Source organism: Arabidopsis thaliana, assembly GCF_000001735.4.
Source record: "Arabidopsis thaliana chromosome 1 sequence".
NCBI lineage: Eukaryota > Viridiplantae > Streptophyta > Magnoliopsida > Brassicales > Brassicaceae > Arabidopsis > Arabidopsis thaliana.
Window position 1 is genome coordinate 13,671,573 of NC_003070.9, and position 17,048 is coordinate 13,688,620.

Here is a 17,048-nt window from a genome sequence, read left to right on the forward strand (position 1 = left end):
TGGTTTAGTACATTTGGTTCGGTCTATTTGCCAGATTTCGGTTCTGTACATTTTGTTCGGTTTATTTCGGTTCGGTTCTTTTTGTTGTCAAGGTTCTTGAGAAAGACGAGTTGCTAAAACCTTGTTATGTTCTAGTTGGGCCGTGTTAATGGGCCTACTATTGAAAAGCCCTTGAATATGAAGAAAAATTACAAAAGTGCCATTAGTTCTTCATCTCCCTCACAACTCAGAAGAAGAAGAATTTCTCCGGCTAAAACCCTTTCTTCTATCATCTATGCGAAAGCTTCATCTTCTTCAAAGAAAATGGTTTCAGTGTTATTCCAATCTTCATGTTCCTGTTCACTTTCTAGCTTTCGCTCTGTAAAATTCGGAGCCCGTTTAGTCTCTCCTCTGTATTTCGCCGGCAATCATGTTCATGTCACTTCCGGTAGTCTTCCAATCGGAAAAGGTAAAGACTTTCAAAACTTTTAAGCTTTGTGACTTGCTTGCTACTATATGGTCTATGTTAAAGCCTTCGAAAGTTTGTGACTTTACTTGCTTCTACATGGTCTATGTTAAATCCTTCGAAAGTTTGTGACTTTACTTGCTTCTACATGGTCTATGTTAAATCCTTCGAAAGTTTGTGACTTTACTTGCTTCTACATGGTCTATGGTGTTGTTGATTTTAGAGGATTAAGACTAAGTCTTGCTTTAGTTGCTTACAAATGGAACTATTTATCTCAAAGTTTCTGTCTTTCGTCAAATGCTATTGAAAATCTCTTAACTTGCTTAAGAGTCCAAACTATATCTTATTGCAGTATCAGGTAGTTATAGTTTCCATTAGATTTACTGGTTTGATATTGTTATAACTACTGTGAAATGTCTCAGGAAGTTTATTGAACCTCAAGAGTGAAAGACCTCAGAGATTTGTTATCTCAGCTGTTGTGGATGATAAAAGTGTTGTAGCTAAAGAGGAGAAGAAAGATGGTTCTGAAGAGGTTGTTGTAGATAACCAGAGAATGATCAAAGTTTGTGATAAGCTTATTGAGGTTTTTATGGTTGATAAGCCTACACCATCTGATTGGAGAAGATTGTTAGCTTTTAGCAAAGAATGGGATAGTATACGGCCACATTTCTATAAACGGTGTCAGGAACGAGCTGATTCTGAGGATAACCCTGAGATGAAGCATAAGGTTCATCGACTTGCAAGGAAGCTCAAGGAGGTGAGTTTATTCATGTTGCTTGCTCTCTCTCTTTATGTATTTGTCATTTGATTTTGACATTGGTTTGAAATCAGGTTGATGAAGATATTCAAAGGCATAATGAGCTTCTCAATGTTATCAAGAGGACACCACCAGCTGAAATTGGTGAACTTGTTGCTAGGCGTCGTAAAGATTTCACAAACGAGTTTTTTGAGCATTTGCATACTGTTGCTGAATCCTACTATGACAATCCGGATGAGCAAAATGGTAAAACTTTATATGCCCTGTCAGTGAAATAAGTTAAGGGATTGAACAATACTGATATTGTTCAATGATAACTTTTCTTATTGGTAAGCTCTTGCGTCACTTGGGAAGTTGTCTATAGCTGCTGTACAAGCTTATGACACTTCAACAGAAAGCATTGATGCGCTAAATGCTGCGGAAATGAAGCTTCAGGACATTATCAACTCTCCTTCGCTTGATGCTGCCTGTAGAAAGATTGATAGTTTGGCTGAGAAGAATCAACTTGATTCTGCGTTGGTTCTTATGATCACTAAAGCTTGGTCGGCTGCTAAGGAATCCAACATGATGAAAGAAGAGGTACTAAACTCATAAAACCGTTATCTTAGGAATCGTTAACATTATCGTTGTATAACATTGAATTCATACAACTTAGGAATCTACTTAGTCCTTAGAACCCACTACATAGCTTCTTTGATCCATTCTGGTGTTGGTTCTTGACAGGTAAAAGACATATTGTATCACTTGTACGTAACAGCAAGAGGGAATCTGCAGAGGCTGATGCCGAAAGAGGTGAGAATACTTAAGTATCTACTATCAATAGAGGATCCCCAAGAACAGATAAGCGCTCTACAAGATGCTTTTACCCCTGGGGACGAGCTCGAAGGGACTGATGTAGACTACTTATACACGTAAGAATGAGAAAACTAGACCTGGTCATCTTATATATACACATTTATGTAGATATGGAACCTTAAGGTGTGTGTACAAATGGAAACTCTGTAGGACGCCTGAGCATTTGCAGAGCTTGATGAAAACGGTGTTGGAAGCGTATCATTTCAGCAGAGAAGGGAGTCTAGTGAAGGAAGCAAAAGACCTTATGCATCCTGAGCTCATCGCCAAAATCGAACAACTCAAGAAGCTTGTTGAAAAGAAGTATATGTGATAAAAAACTTTACAGATCCTAAGCTCTCGTAATTTGTTACTATGTATGTTTTGTATATGGTGTATGACATTCTTCAGGTTTCTGTTTCACACATATATGTGATACCACCATAAGACTGGAGTACTATAGAAGAAACATGTTTCAGTAGTCTTCAATATCGAAGAAAGTCAGAAACCAACACCATAAACATTGTTGTTGTAAACAAGAGAGGATCCAGAAGAACGCTAACTTATCTTAAAACAATAAACAAGCTAGCCTGAAGGTTCGGATGGTAACCGCGGCGGTTTTTGTTGTGCGGGGAAAGCGTTATTATAGTACCGTACGGTTTAACTGCGGTACGTGTAGGGCTGAGCATATGGGTAACCCGTTCGGGTTCGGGTTAAATGGGTAATGGATTTACTACCCAATAGGGTAAAATAGAATTTTCTTTTCGGTCTGGTTCAGTTACACTCGGGTTAGTGTTGGTTTGGGTAAAGAGTTTCAAACCCTAAAAATATCCAAACAAATGGAAACGAGTATTTTATTTGTAGATAGCGGGTACCCAAAAAACAAACGTTAAATATTAACAAATTTTTAATAAATTTAATTAGATTTGAATATATTTTACTACAAACATAACAAATGATTTTTAAATAGTTTAGTTGTTTTGAGTATTTAGATATAAAATTAATTAATATATTTGGATTTATAATTATAATTTTAGATAATTACATTATATTAAGATTAAATGTAATTAATATTTTTGATATTAAATTTATGTTCGGGTTCTCGGGTATCCTATTTGGATAACGGTAATCTCCGGACCGACCTGATACCCACGGGTTTACTAAAATTTTACCCATTGAGGTAATTTCTTAAAACTCTAACCCGCCCCAACCCGATTTTTTCAGTTCGGGTATCAGATTGGGTATCGGATCCGGTTTTTTTGCCCACCCCTAGGTACGTGCGGGAGAAATATATTTGCGGGACAAGTCCGGTTTGATCAAAATAAGCGGTACAAAATAATGTTTGATTGGTGAAAAAATTATTTGCGGTGCGAAATATAAATTATATATATATATTAATTAATTATTTTTTTGTGTTAAAAATAAACAATAACAGGTATTTATAAATAATTAATACAAAAATTGATCAAAATATAAATTTTATTTGGTAACATACATATTATTAAATGAGCTGACTAATGTTATCATAAAAAAGGTACAATACATTAAAAAAATATTATCTTTTACTTTGATTTTCCCATAACATATTTGCAATATTGTCTCTTATTTGCACCATGTGTTCTCCATATGTTATATCTGTTGCTTCTATGCCATCTAAATCATGATCAAAATCTCTATTGTTTATATTAATCTCTGTCATTACATCTACAAAATCTGCCAGTTTTATTCGTAAGAGCTTTCCACCTCTTGTAAATTTTTTTAAATTCATCAAGCTTGTTTTTTAAGAAACCATAAGTTATATCCATATTGAATGCTAGATTAAATTTTTCAACTATTTACTCTCTACCGCTAGTAGTGGGATTCTTAAGAGTATAATTTGTCATGGCAATTGCTTGTGTATCTGTGTTTTCTCCAACAGATTCTACTGATATATATAGCAAGTGAAACTAGTAAAAAAAAAAAATATTATATATATTATCCACTGTAGAATTCCAGAAACCGCAGAATATTAGAGGATACTGCGTTTTGATAAGCGTTCCTTGCATTATTTACCTTTGAAATCCGTATTCTTTTTATATTATTATTTTTCTGGAAAAATGTACTGTGTACTTTTCTTGCTGATTGGTACCCAATGCGGTTTTCGAAGTAACTTTATTTGAATTCCGCTTTTATGTCGTCCCCATTCACTACCTAAGTACATGTGTATAAATCATATAACTGTCTTTATTTAATTATTAATTGTTGTCATAAATATAAGTAAAACCTAAATCATTTTGAAAGTTTTTTTGTTGATAAATTCGTTTTGAATGTTGTAGTTTGCAAATTGTCATTTTCGTACACATGCATGTAGTAAGGGAAAGTTGCAAAACCAAGCTAATAGCAATAATCGGTAATCTGACTTAAGTTTGTCATATAAACCAACATCATAAACATTGTTGTTGTAAATAAGAGAGGAAATTAGGATGATGACAAGTATACAACATGTGGATGGTATAAGCAGAAAATGTATAGAGAAATATGACTTCTCACATGTCTATAGAAGACTTAGCACCTCACATTCGTCCCTCGTCTATGAATATAGTAAAAGATAACACGGAGATAAATATAACACAAGAAACATTACTTAAGAATTTGTAAACAATCATGACAATGCCATATATAGTTAGTGATGTTGTTGATCTGCGCTTTGTTGGTGTAAGAAAGCGCAATACTCAGATCAGGCGCCATGGAAGAGGTGGACCAATATGAAACCGGATAAATAATGTTAGTAACTTCCCAAGTTAAGAATCCACCGTGGATCCAAAAAAATGAGCAAACCTCAATGCAAAAGATGATCAAGAGAAAAAAAGATCACCTTAGGTCATATGGGTTTGATGAGTAAAAGATAACAATGCTTAGTAGAGAAGAGGAAATAGACATAAGAAATTGTTCATTCATTAGGTTTCTCGAAATGGCTAAATGCCTTACATATACATAAAGTTGTACCAGTCGTAAACCGACTTAATGTACCAAAATAGAGACTGTACCAACAAACTATACTAAAAGCATAATTAAACCGAATAATTAAGATTCATCATGTAGCAATACTCCCTTCTTCAGTGTATCTTTGGCCTCAAATATGGAATGTTGGATGCTTGATGATAAAGTCCTTGTAGAACTCTGTTGGAGCTGGATTTCCCTTCAGGAATCCACCTGCGAAAATACAAGGCCAACCCAATATGCCCAGCAAGCCCACCAAGTAGAGGACCTGTGTAACTCCGCTTCCCACGTACAAATTAGCTATTTGGGCCTAATAAGCTCGGTCACCTGACGAAGAGAGATAAGCAGATAAGAACCTAGGAACTGATATGGAGATATTCGCGGAGCGGACCTGATATCTCAGAATTGACCTGCCGAATATCCAAGAGAATCTCCGCGGATCTCGGATGGAGCTCCCTACGTGCGTAGGTCTATATAAAAAAGCAAGGAAGACTTGGAAAAGACACATTCATTGAGCTTAACATTTACACTTGTAATCCCATTCGACATTGTAAAAGCTCTCTTATTATCAATACAAAAGTCCATTCGTTCTTAGCAATATAAATTTCAAAGTTCTTGTGAAGATCTAGCCCTCCTTTCTCATAAATCTATTTACAAATCTCTAGTGTGGATTTCAGAACCCATAAACTCCCAAGTAGCTTTCGATGGTGGCTCGCCCTTCCACTGCAAAAGTACCTTGGTGACCGCTTGGTTTTGGCGATTAACCATTTTCTTTTCCAAGATAGCTTCTGGTTCCTTGGCATTACCCACATCAGTTAAGTATTGTGGTAGAACAGGTGCGTTAGTAGGAGGGTTTGGGCACAACTTGAGTAAGACATTGTGACTAGTAGTTCCTTGTGGCAGCTCGAGCTTGTAAGCAACAAATGCGACCTTGTCTATGACACATAAATGTCCATAAAATCGTGTGCTAAGCTATCGAGGGACTCCTCTGGTTTTTAGGGATTGTTGCCTATAAGGCTGCAGTTTTAAGTACACAAAGTCTCCAACCTAAAACTCTTTTTGTGACCTGTGAGAATCAACATACTTCTTTATACGATTATGTGCCCTTAAAAGATGAAATTTCAGCATAGCAATCAGTTCTTCCTTTTTCTGCAAGCTCATATCAACGACAACTGAAGAGCTTTCCCCTGGAAGGTATGGTAAGTGGACTTGGGGTTGCTGACCATACACAAATTCAAATGGAATGCATTTAATAGAGGAATCAAACGTGGTGTAGTACCACCATTCTGCTAGAGGTAACCATTTGCTCCAAGTTTGAGGCGTCCGATGTCATGCATCGCAAAAAAAGTTTCAAGGGTTTTGTTAGTTACCACAGTTTGCCCGTCTGTCTAGGGTGGTAAGTAGTGGAAAAACACTGATCAACTCCATGAACCCGAAACAATTCTCTCCACACTTCACTCAGGAAAGTAGGGTCCCGATGTCCTGTGGTATTTCGTGTAGCCTAAAACGTTATCTAAGTAAGCTTGAACAACTTCAATTACCGTGTAGGGGTGAGATAGGTCAATGAAATGCGCACTCTTACTTAGCATATCGATAACCACTAATATGTAGTATTTACCCGTAGATGATGGGAGGCCCTCTATGAAATCCATGTTAATGTATTCTTAAACTCCTCTTGGGACTGGCAAGGGCTATAACAGACCTGGAGAAGCAACTAGATCATACTTGTTCTTCTGGCAGATTTGACAGTTACAAATATAATTTTGCACCTTCGGACTCATCTTTTACCAGTAAAACAGTGCCTTGATGCGCTACAAAGTAGCGTCTCTTCTAGAGTGACCCCAACTAACAGAATCATGCATCCATTTAAGTATATTGAGCTTGACAGTAGCGTCAACTCTTACAACCAGTTTTCTTTTTCTCCTCAATTCGTCATTGATAAAGGAGTAAGCAGGACGAGAGGCATGATTACTATTAATGTTAGAGATGATTTGCTAAGACGCGGGTCTGATTGCAAAAGCAGCTGGATACTATCAACCAGACTTTTGTGAACGTGAAATAAAGTAATGGAGAGCAACGGGAGCTGGTCACTCTTGACAATGCTTCGGGTACATGATTTTCTTTTCCTTGCTTGTACTGTATCTCATAAGTGTAGTCCATGAGTTTAGACAACCACATATGTTGGAAATGAGTAGTTACCTTTTGATCCAACAGGTACTTAAGGCTTTTTTGATCTGTTTTGATAATGAATGGCATATGAGTAAGGTAAGCACTCCAAGCTTGTACTACATGAACCACATCTATCAACTTTTTCTCGTAAACTGATAGGGCCTAGTGGCGTGGACCAAGTGCCCGGCTGATATAGCAGATTGGGTGACTCTCTTGCATCAAAACTGCACCAATCCTTGTGTTAGCGGCATCAGTTTCTATTACAAAATCCTTACCAAAATCTGATAGAGCCAGAACTGGGGATGATGTCAGGGCAGATTACAATGCATCAAAGGCTGTAGCAGCTTCCGAACACCAGTGGAACCCATCTTTCTTTAGTAGGTTAGTCAATAGCCTAGCAATGATGATGTAACCTTGAATGAACCTTCTGTAATAATTGGCAAGGCCTAAGAAATTTCTTAGCTGCTTCTGCGTGGTAGGAGTAGGCCACTGTTCAACTGCCTTGATCTTACTTGGATCTGTACTAACTCCAGCCGCATATATGAAATGCCCCATACACTCAACTATTGTGGCTCCAAAAGTACATTCAACGGTTTCAAGAGGAGATGATGTTGCTTGAGGATTGCAAATACTTCCTCTAGATGAAGCAGATGTTGTTCTCAAGTTGGACTATACACCAATATACCATTACAAAAAGACAAGTAGAAGTTTTGTGTTAATGTGACTAAACACCTGATTCATTAGACTCTGAAATGAACAAGAAGCGTTAGTTAAATCGAATGCATAACAAGGTACTCGTAGTGACCAACATGAATTTTAAAGTTTATTTTTTATATAACATCAGGATGCATTCGTATCTGGTGGAACCCTGCGCGAAAATCAAGTTTGGAGAAGTACATTGAGCCTCCTAACTCATCTAACAGATCCTCCATGAGTGGAGTAAGGTATTTATCTAGAATTGTCTGCTTATTCAAGCCTCTATAATCGACGCACAGCCTCCATAAACCATCTTTTTCTTGAAAAGCACCACTAGGTGAGGCATAAGGACTAGAGCTAATCTGGATAATTCTTTGGCCAAGCATCTCTTGCACCATTTTGTCAATAGTATCTTTCTACATAGAGTTGTAGCGGTAGGGTCTGAGAATCACTAGGTTTGCCCCTTCTTCAACTAGTATCTAGTAATCGAAGCCTTTCCTAAAAGGAGGTAACCATGTAGGTTCATCAAAGAGGTCCCCATCGGACTCCAACAGTGTCTAAAATGTGGTATCACTAAGGGAAGTGGATTCATCAACCGCAATATAGAGAGACATGCCTCATGATCAGTGGATGAATCATGGTCATAAAGCTGTAGAAAGGCGACTTGCGGCTCTTGCAAGAGTAACTTGTTAAGTTTCTTACCTTTGATGACTTTACAGCTGGATGTTGAAGTACCCCTAAGTATATATTGGCCTCCATTCAGTTTGAACTCCATCTTTAGGTGAGTAAAGTCCCACAGAATAGGATATAGTGTAGCCAGCCATTGTACGCCTAGAACAATATCCCAATGTTCAAGCGGTAAAGTACTCACTTCAGTGGTAAAACTATAACCATGCATCCTCCATGTGAAATCCCTGCATCTATAAAGTGTCACTATTTTGTCACCAAGTGCTTCATTTACTCTCATAGGCTTGATCCTTTATAACTTGCATTTTATTTCCTTGGCTACCTTGATATCAATAAAGTTGTGTGTGTTGCGTCGGTCTACAAAAATTTGGAGCTTATGCTTCTCATACTGCCCCAACAGACGCATACAATTGAATGTGGTGGATCAATTCAATGCGTTTACTAAATTTGTTGGCTGCTCCTCATTGGGATCTACAACAACATTCTCTTCCTCTTCTACTGCAACCACCCCTTGTTCTTCTAAATCATCCTCTTCATATTCCATCACAAAGATTTGAGATTTTCTATGCTTTAAGTGATGGCCTGGAATATATGGCTCATCACATAACATACATAGACCTTCGGTTCTCCGTTCTTGCATCTCATCATAACTGAACTTTATGGAGGGTTTAGTGGTATTGTTTGGTTTGTATGGTGGTGTTGTAAGGTTTTCAGTGAATCTTGATGTTGGAAGTAGGGCTGTGGTGTTTGAGAGTTTATAGTAGGGTTGGTTATTGGGTTTTGAGTAGGGACTGAAGGTGGTTCGTTGAGGTTTAGTAGGTGTTTGAAGGATAGCCGACTCATGGAGCTTGGCTATAGCTGCCTCTGCCACTATAACAATTTTGAACTGTCGGGCTTGTAGGGCTAGGTGTGGGTTAAGGTTGTTAAGGAAGATGCTGAGAGCGTGCGACATTGGTAGCGACCACCTTGTTCTGGCGCATTCAAATTTTTCCCAAAATATTTCAACAGAATTTCCTCCCTGCTTCACATTTACCAAATCAGCCAAAGAATGATCTACAAGCTCTGCGAATCTAGATGATAGATCTATCACATATTCTGATCAAGATGGGAACATATCAAACCGATCACGTATGTAGTTATGATGCCACTCCAATGCTTTTGAACTGCTCACATCGGTAAAGCCATCCACGAAACCTGTTACCATCAAATGAGGGGAACCCTACCTTTGAAAGTCTGGTAATCAACCCATTTGGATGCACAGTAGCTTTGTCTTAATCCATCGGACATATACCCATATAAAGCTGACCATATTCGTTTAAATCAGGAGGATCTAGGGGTCTCGGTGTTAACGATGATGATGAGGTGAGCTCACCGGAAGCTACCAAGTTGGAGTCTGGAGCTCGGTTGACTTGTTCGCCACTCTGTTGAGAAACCAACGCTGTCACCATGGCCTCAAGCTTTTGTTGACACTGGAACAACTTGTCTATCTGTGTTTGAGACTGCATTAGTTTGTCGATCTGGAGGGTTATAGCCTCCATAGCTAGTTTCTGCTCATTGATCTATTTGTTTAAGGTTGTGAGACGAGTAGCTTCGGCCATTTCTGCACAGAGCTGAGGACGAGATAGCTCTGATACCAATAAACCGGATAAATAATGTCAGTAACTTTCCAAGTCAAGAATCCACCGTGGATTCAGGAAATGAGCAAACCTGAACGCAAAAGATGATCAAGAGAAAGAAAGATCACCTTAGGTGAGATGGGTTTGATGAGTAAATGATAACGGCGCTTAGCAGAGAAGAGAAAAGAGAGATAAGAAATTGTTCAGTCATTAGGTTTCTCGAAATGGCTAAATGCCTAACTTATTCTCAAAGTTGTACCAGTCATAAACCGACTAAATGTACCAAAATAGTGACTATACCAAGAAACCATACTAAAAGCATAACAATATCAGATAATTAAGATTAATCATGTATTACAATACTGTGACAACCAATGCTAGCAGCAAAGTGTTTGTCCGTCAAGCAACAACGACAACAACTACAGACACAAATGCTATGATCCAAAAACAAGAATCAAAATTTGCGAAACAAAACCCCAACGACCTAAGATTTCGTGTTAACTAGCAACATTTTACTACTATGATAACATCTGTTGGAGCAGGATTCCCCTCCAGGAATCCACCTGCGAAAATACCAGGCCAGCCCACTAAGCCCACCAAGCCCACCAAGTAGAGGACTTGCGCAACTGATGAGCCCACATACGCAAAAGGTTATTTGGGCCTGATAAGCCTGATCACCTGATGAAGGGAGGTAAGCGAATAACAACCTAGGAACTAACAGGAAGATATTCGCGGAGCGGACCTGATATCTCGAAACTGACCTACCGAATATCCAGGAGAATCTCCGCAGATCCCGGACGGAGCTACCACGTGCGTAGACCTATGTAAGGAAGCAAGGACGACTTGGAAGGGACATTCAATTCAGCTTTACATTCACACTTACACTTTTACACTTGTAATCTCCTTTCACATTGTAAAAGCTCTGTGATAATCAATACAAAAGTCCATTTGTTCTTAACAATATAAATCTTAAAGTTCCTGTGAAGATCTAGCCCTCATTTCTCATAATCTTAATTACAAATCTCTAGTGTGGATTTCAAAACCCACAACATCCATATATAATGTTTTCAAGACCAAATTTTTTATTCTTTTAAAGAATTGATGCTCAATCTATTGACTTCTTCCAGTAAACATAAAAACCACCTCAATCACTCCTCGGCTTGCTTCAGAGAATGCTTGCGACTTGCGAGATAAAGCTACGAGCTCTTTAGAATTCTCTTCCTCAACAGCTTTCTTCGCCATTAGAAACGGCTGATAGTAATCAGAGTTAGTCTTAGTACAACACTTCCACATCATCTTTTTGACTTCTAAACATTTAGTGTTAATATATTCCTTGTCCACCTGATCATTTTCCTCCACCAAGTAATCTTCAAAAGCCGTGAATATTACTTTACAAGCGCACCTCTTTTCATAAAATCACAATACAATTACGAGAGTCACGTGAAAAAGTATATTTTGACCCAATTATTTGCTTCCAAATTTTTCTACATTACCGAACCGAATTAATTGTATTGTATTTCTTTGGTTTTCATGTTGGACACGGTGATGCATATGCTAAAACATGATTAATGTGCAAGTGGATGGTAAGAGAATCCAAATAAAAGTAAGATTAACATTACGTTCAAATTGAGTTTCCGGTTAGTGCTTAATTACTGATTTTTTTTTCTTTTTGTCAAAAGAGCTTAGTGATATTTCATAACAGTTTGATAGAAAATAAAATCTAAACTTGTTTTAAGGATCAGAAGAAAAGCAAAAGACTTCTATATAAAAGATCATTTATTCTCAACGTGTATGGCAAAATAAAAAAGAGACACTTCTATAGAAAAGATCATTTTTTTTCTTTGTACAAATAGGATATTCATGTCTTGATTCAAATAGTTTGGTATTCATTTTGAGGTGAACGAAAAATCTAATCGAAGAATGTGACTTTTATTTATAATAGAAAAGATGTCGACAATAGCATAGGATAGGAAGCTGTTTATGTATAATAAATACGATATGACAAACTTCGAAAGTAAGATAAATAATTTTATAAATTTTAATTATTAGCATGTCGAGCAGTGAATTCTCGAGCTCTCTGGTCAAATTGGAATCTGTTATTCTTGAAGAGCTGTCCAATTTCAGGTACAAGAGGATCATCTGGGTTTGGTTTTTCCAATAGTAAAAGTATTGACAGAAGCACCTGTTTGTAAAATTATTTATGAACCAAAATTAATACTTAAATGCCTAAAATAATTCGAAAAACAATAAACAAAATATCTGAATCGAGTTTGAAACCTTTTCAACCATAAGAGCAGGAGTCCATTTGTCTTTAAGAATGTTCATGCAAATCGATCCTTCATCATTGATATTTGGATGGTAAATCGGAGTTTTAAACGTAAACTGTAATACATACATAAACATATTTACTTTTATAAACAACAAAATCTTTAGGAAACAATTTTCAGAAAAAAAATAAAATAGCATATGTGTATAACCAACCTTGGGTGGTTTAAAAGGATAATCCGTAGGAAACTTAATACTGAGATTAAACATGCCACCTTCATAGGGAGTGCCATCTGGACCCCGGATCACTGCAGTCCATTCGTATATATTGTTCGAGTTTTGACCTATATAAAAAACATTTCATCACCAAATAGTATTGTTATAATTCAGACAAAACAAATAAAATGTTAAAATAATTTAATTAGTTTGGTTATTGTTACAAATGAAAATATTAATAAGGTTTCACACACTAGATAGCCTGTTATTTTAAACAAAGAGTTTTATTTTAAAATGATTTTTAAACAATAACATGTTTTTTTTGTCATCAGATATTGTTTAAGACTCAAACGAGCCAATTTTGAAAAACATTGTTTACAAAAATGATATGTAGTGGTTCCGCACAAATTTTTTGTGCCAAATAATCCGCTTTGCCAATAGCATGTTATTTTAAACAATAGCATGTTATTTAAAAACAAACCCCGCAAATAAATTTCTCAAAAAGATGTATACCTAATCGAGCATGTTAATAATATATTACAACATAACTAATAATTAACAAATGATTATTTAGAAATATAGCAAAGGAAAGTAGCTACTAACCAATACTGAACAAAGATTCTTTCGAGATCATAGCTCTGTATTCCATCGCAATTCTCTGCGCTGCTTTTTTATCCATTTTCTTAAACATCTTTACGAGAAATCACCAAACTATTTCCCTTTTCATCAAATAAAATAGAAAAAATGATTGTTGTTACTTGTTAGTTTGATGGTGTTGTAATACGAGAAAATTGTTAAAGATTGATCAAAACCAAATCACTTACTTGGAAGATGTTTGTATGAATTGTGTTGGAATCAAATGATAAGGTCTTTCTTTTATAGCGTCAGCAAATTGACCTAATAAATGTCTTTCTTTTTTTTCCTGATAATTGATAAGACCTAATAAATGTCTTCATTATTAATTATATATTATCATCATTAGTAAGACATGCGTGAAAACAATATTGTCTACATAAATAAAAGATACGTTACTTTAAAATAACAATCTATTCTTAATGAAATTATGGGACATCTATACATTAATTTTGAGTCACGCGCCCTTTTATGAGAAAGGGAAAATGCCCAAAGTCACCAGATAAAACTAATACGAGGATAATTTTGATGACGTTTATAAAATTATAGAAAGTAAATAGATTTTAAATAATTATTAGAGACTTATTTTTTATAATTTTGTTGATTGGTTTTTTTAATATTTTTGTAAGTTTTCCAAACAATCTCTTATTTTGATGATATTTTTTATAACTTTATTTTATGAATAAAGTGTAGAAAGTTATAAACTAATAACATAATAATTTAATTTATTAACAATTATAGATTTTTTGTTTTAATTTAACAACACAAAACTTTATTAATTTTATAAAAGTATGAATCCAATAATTCTAGATTTATGAAGATTTTAAATTACTTTTTACAAAATCTTAAACAAATAACACTAAACTACATCAAAATCTTTGTATAAAAATGATTGAATAACAACAGATTTTACATAACACTTTAAGTTACAAAAACTTTATTTAAATCACAAACCAATAAGACACCCTAACATTTGAAGTAGGCCACCTTTTCTGATAAAAGAGGGCTTTATTAATTTAGTTAATTTGATATTTTGTTTGTTTCTTTAGTGAAAATTTTCTTTAATGAAAATTTTACTCTTATTAATATTAATCTACTCGAAATTTTCACAGTTGAAAGGGTTCATTGATCATTCATACTCCTCCGGACTATCAAAAAGCACAAACTTCTAAATATTATAAGAGATGGTCAAATTTCAACATCAGAGAATTAAGTTTGCAAAACCAAAACCCCAAGACCAAAGATTTTCATGTTAAGATATTAATATGTTACTTCCAAGAACACATAAATGATATTTTAAAAACTAAATTACCCCTAAACTTAATGATCAAAATTTGGATCCTACAAAAACTCAACCGTAGATGTAATCAGAAAAGTCTCCTCGTTTAATAGCTTGCACTTGGCATGATTTCTTTAACTTTCTTGGTCATTAGTCATTACTAACTACAATAACTCAATAAGTTACAAAAAAAATATACAAATGCATGCACTTAGCCTAATTGCTCTTGGGAGGACTACATAAAGTTTTATTTTAATCAAAATGAAAAAGAAGAACAAAAGCGCCCGTGGCCTAATGGATAAGGCGTTTGACTTCTAATCAAACGATTGTGGGTTCGAGTCCCACCGGGCGTGAGTTGAATTTTTCTTTTTTATCCTTTTGTCTTGAATCAGTATATTTGAACAAAAACAAAAGAAGCCAATATTGCTCTATGCTTTGTTCCCTCTTTCCACTATACAAATTAGACTTGGGCATAATAACCAAGCAAAAAGAACCAAACCCAAACCAAAATTTGAAAATACTAAAATAGATCCTAAGTTCTAGAATTTATAGAACCCGAACAGAATTGAAATAGTTTAGATATTCAAAAAGAAAAAAAGATACTCAGCTACACCAATTAGGACGAAACATATGGTCACAAATGCAAAGTTTAGAAATGTACAACGAACTAAATGTATTGCATGCCCACATATACTAAATATATGATGACATGTGGTCAACATCACAAACATTTTTCCGATATACTAATCGTCAAAATCCAGTGTTGACCATAATTGACCGGCATTGACAAACAAAAATATTTTGTATTTTTTTAAAAATTATTTTATTGAATTGTTTATAGTGTTGTATAATTTAAAAGAAAACATATTATATATTTCCCATAAATATATTTTGTATATCTATTGAATACATTGATTATTATAATTAGATAGTCTTTTCAATTTCAAAAGTAAATTAAAAGTGAAATAAAAAATATTAAGCGAATTTATTGTTTTTACATTGTCAATAAAAAATTAGCGTCTTATTGTACAAATGTTTTTACTAAATTCGTTATCGTTAATTTTCTATATATTAAAAATAAAACTTTGCGACCTTTTTTTATTTAGACTAAAGAATATGTAAATTTTTCTCTATTTTTTTAACTATGTATTATGATTTTAATTTTGGCAAAAAACTTTTTTTTTACCATGTAAAATTTAGACGAAAGAATCTTCTACTTAATTTATTCCTAATGAAATTAATAAAATTTATTTTCATTTCCCTTTTAATTTAGCTTGTAAAAAAATAAAATAATAATAAGAATCATACAAAATATATTTTAGTTAAATATAGAATGTGTTTATCTATTATACAATACCATAAACTATTCAATAGAATGTTTTAAGTAATATTAAAAATAATAAAAATTCATATATTTGAATATTTTTGTTGGTCTATGCCGGTCAACGACGGTTAACATCGGAATTTGACAATTCGTATACCGAAAAAAGATGTTTGTGGTGTTGACCACATGTCGTCATATAGTTGGTATATGTGGGCATGCAATACATCTAATTTATGTAGTTGGTTGTACATTTCTAAACTTGGCATGTATGGCCATGTATTTCATTATACTTGGTATAGCTGAATATCTTTTTCCATTCAAAAATACCAAAAATATTAAAATAAACTTGGAAAAATATCAAAAATATTAAAATATCCGAAATGCCCATATATATCCAATATACATGAAAATATCCGAACAGATCCATAAATTTAAGAACCAAACAGGATTCGAACCGGAAATTTTGTGGTTCCTATATAGATCCTACACTCTAAAACAGAAAAAGTCGGAACCAAACCGAATACATAATAGATGTATACCTAAAATCGTATAAAATACTATCCTCATACTTCATGAGACAACATGTATGGCTGCAAGTCCAAAATGGACGGGACACTGATGGGCTACACAGTTTTTCTGTAATCGATAGGAGTTAATTAAAATCATTTTATTTGCTGTCACAAAAAACTAGCAACATTTTATTGTTGATACTAATTTTGTATATTTTATTTAATTGATGTTTTAATGTAAATAACAAATTAGTATATTATTTATTGATGTAAATATATAGATTTGTATCAAAAACATTTTATAAAAACATTAGTTATTATAATTGATGCTAATCAGCTATATTTGTCATATTTATACATAAGTGATTTAATATAGTATCACTTAGTTTTGTAGTACAATTTAAGTGATTTAATTCAACTTTTTTGTAGTACAATTGTAGTTGCACCAACGAAGTTGGAAAAAAGATTAGAGCACATCTTATTAAATCAAATTTAAACCACACTCAAAACCAAAGATGTATATAGTTCAAATTTACTTCTTATCGTACTGATAAATCTACGTTTATTTCTTACATCTATATACACCAAATCTTTTTAAAAACCCCACACATTTTAAACCTTTTAATGTGATGTGAAGCTATG

At 34.5% G+C, this 17,048-nt stretch overlaps 3 protein-coding genes, 1 non-coding gene and 1 pseudogene across 6 annotated transcripts; 2 read left to right on the forward strand and 3 right to left on the reverse strand.

The window, feature by feature from the left end:
* The first annotated feature begins 201 nt into the window (after window positions 1–201).
* AT1G36320 (uncharacterized protein) lies at window positions 202–2,633 on the forward strand. The gene is made up of 6 exons (NM_103321.4): window positions 202–448; window positions 868–1,202; window positions 1,277–1,448; window positions 1,537–1,781; window positions 1,926–2,113; window positions 2,208–2,633. The coding sequence occupies exons 1-6, from the start codon at window positions 304–306 to the stop codon at window positions 2,365–2,367; spliced, it is 1,245 nt and encodes a 414-aa protein (NP_564471.1). The 5' UTR covers window positions 202–303; the 3' UTR covers window positions 2,368–2,633.
* A 3,000-nt stretch (window positions 2,634–5,633) lies between these two features.
* AT1G36330 lies at window positions 5,634–9,021 on the reverse strand (annotated as a pseudogene; the record flags this gene model as incomplete). Its single annotated transcript has 1 exon — window positions 5,634–9,021.
* A 1,110-nt stretch (window positions 9,022–10,131) lies between these two features.
* On the reverse strand, window positions 10,132–11,473 carry AT1G36325 (GCK domain protein; the record flags this gene model as incomplete). The annotated part of the gene is made up of 2 exons (NM_001333178.1): window positions 10,132–10,191; window positions 11,321–11,473. The coding sequence occupies 2 exons, from the start codon at window positions 11,471–11,473 to the stop codon at window positions 10,132–10,134; spliced, it is 213 nt and encodes a 70-aa protein (NP_001322010.1).
* A 617-nt stretch (window positions 11,474–12,090) lies between these two features.
* On the reverse strand, window positions 12,091–13,494 carry UBC31 (ubiquitin-conjugating enzyme 31). 2 transcript variants are annotated; one of them, NM_001333179.1, is made up of 5 exons: window positions 13,486–13,494; window positions 13,265–13,380; window positions 12,662–12,789; window positions 12,458–12,562; window positions 12,091–12,362 (listed from the first exon to the last, which is right to left on the reverse strand). In NM_001333179.1, the coding sequence occupies exons 2-5, from the start codon at window positions 13,350–13,352 to the stop codon at window positions 12,219–12,221; spliced, it is 465 nt and encodes a 154-aa protein (NP_001319154.1). In that variant the 5' UTR covers window positions 13,353–13,380; window positions 13,486–13,494; the 3' UTR covers window positions 12,091–12,218. The 2 variants fall into 2 exon arrangements, with proteins under 2 accessions (NP_001319154.1, NP_564472.1); NM_103322.3 differs by lacking the exon at window positions 13,486–13,494 and having other exon boundaries at window positions 13,265–13,432.
* A 1,359-nt stretch (window positions 13,495–14,853) lies between these two features.
* Window positions 14,854–14,926, forward strand: AT1G36350. Its single transcript has one exon. It is a non-coding gene; the product is annotated as a tRNA-Arg (tRNA).
* The last annotated feature ends 2,122 nt before the right edge of the window (window positions 14,927–17,048 follow it).

Bases quoted from the DNA above. Each gene is read 5' to 3' on its own strand.
- AT1G36320 (NM_103321.4), top strand. From the start codon at position 304: ATGGTTTCAGTGTTATTCCAATCTTCATGTTCCTGTTCACTTTCTAGC. The intron at 1,782-1,925 runs GTACTAAACTCA...GGTTCTTGACAG, and splicing joins CCAACATGATGAAAGAAGAG to GTAAAAGACATATTGTATCA. The intron at 2,114-2,207 runs GTAAGAATGAGA...GAAACTCTGTAG, and splicing joins GATGTAGACTACTTATACAC to GACGCCTGAGCATTTGCAGA.
- UBC31 (NM_001333179.1), bottom strand. From the start codon at position 13,352: ATGTTTAAGAAAATGGATAAAAAAGCAGCGCAGAGAATTGCGATGGAA. The intron at 12,790-13,264 runs GTTAGTAGCTAC...TTTTTTATATAG, and splicing joins AGAATCTTTGTTCAGTATTG to GTCAAAACTCGAACAATATA. The intron at 12,563-12,661 runs GTTGGTTATACA...TATGTATTACAG, and splicing joins ATCCTTTTAAACCACCCAAG to TTTACGTTTAAAACTCCGAT.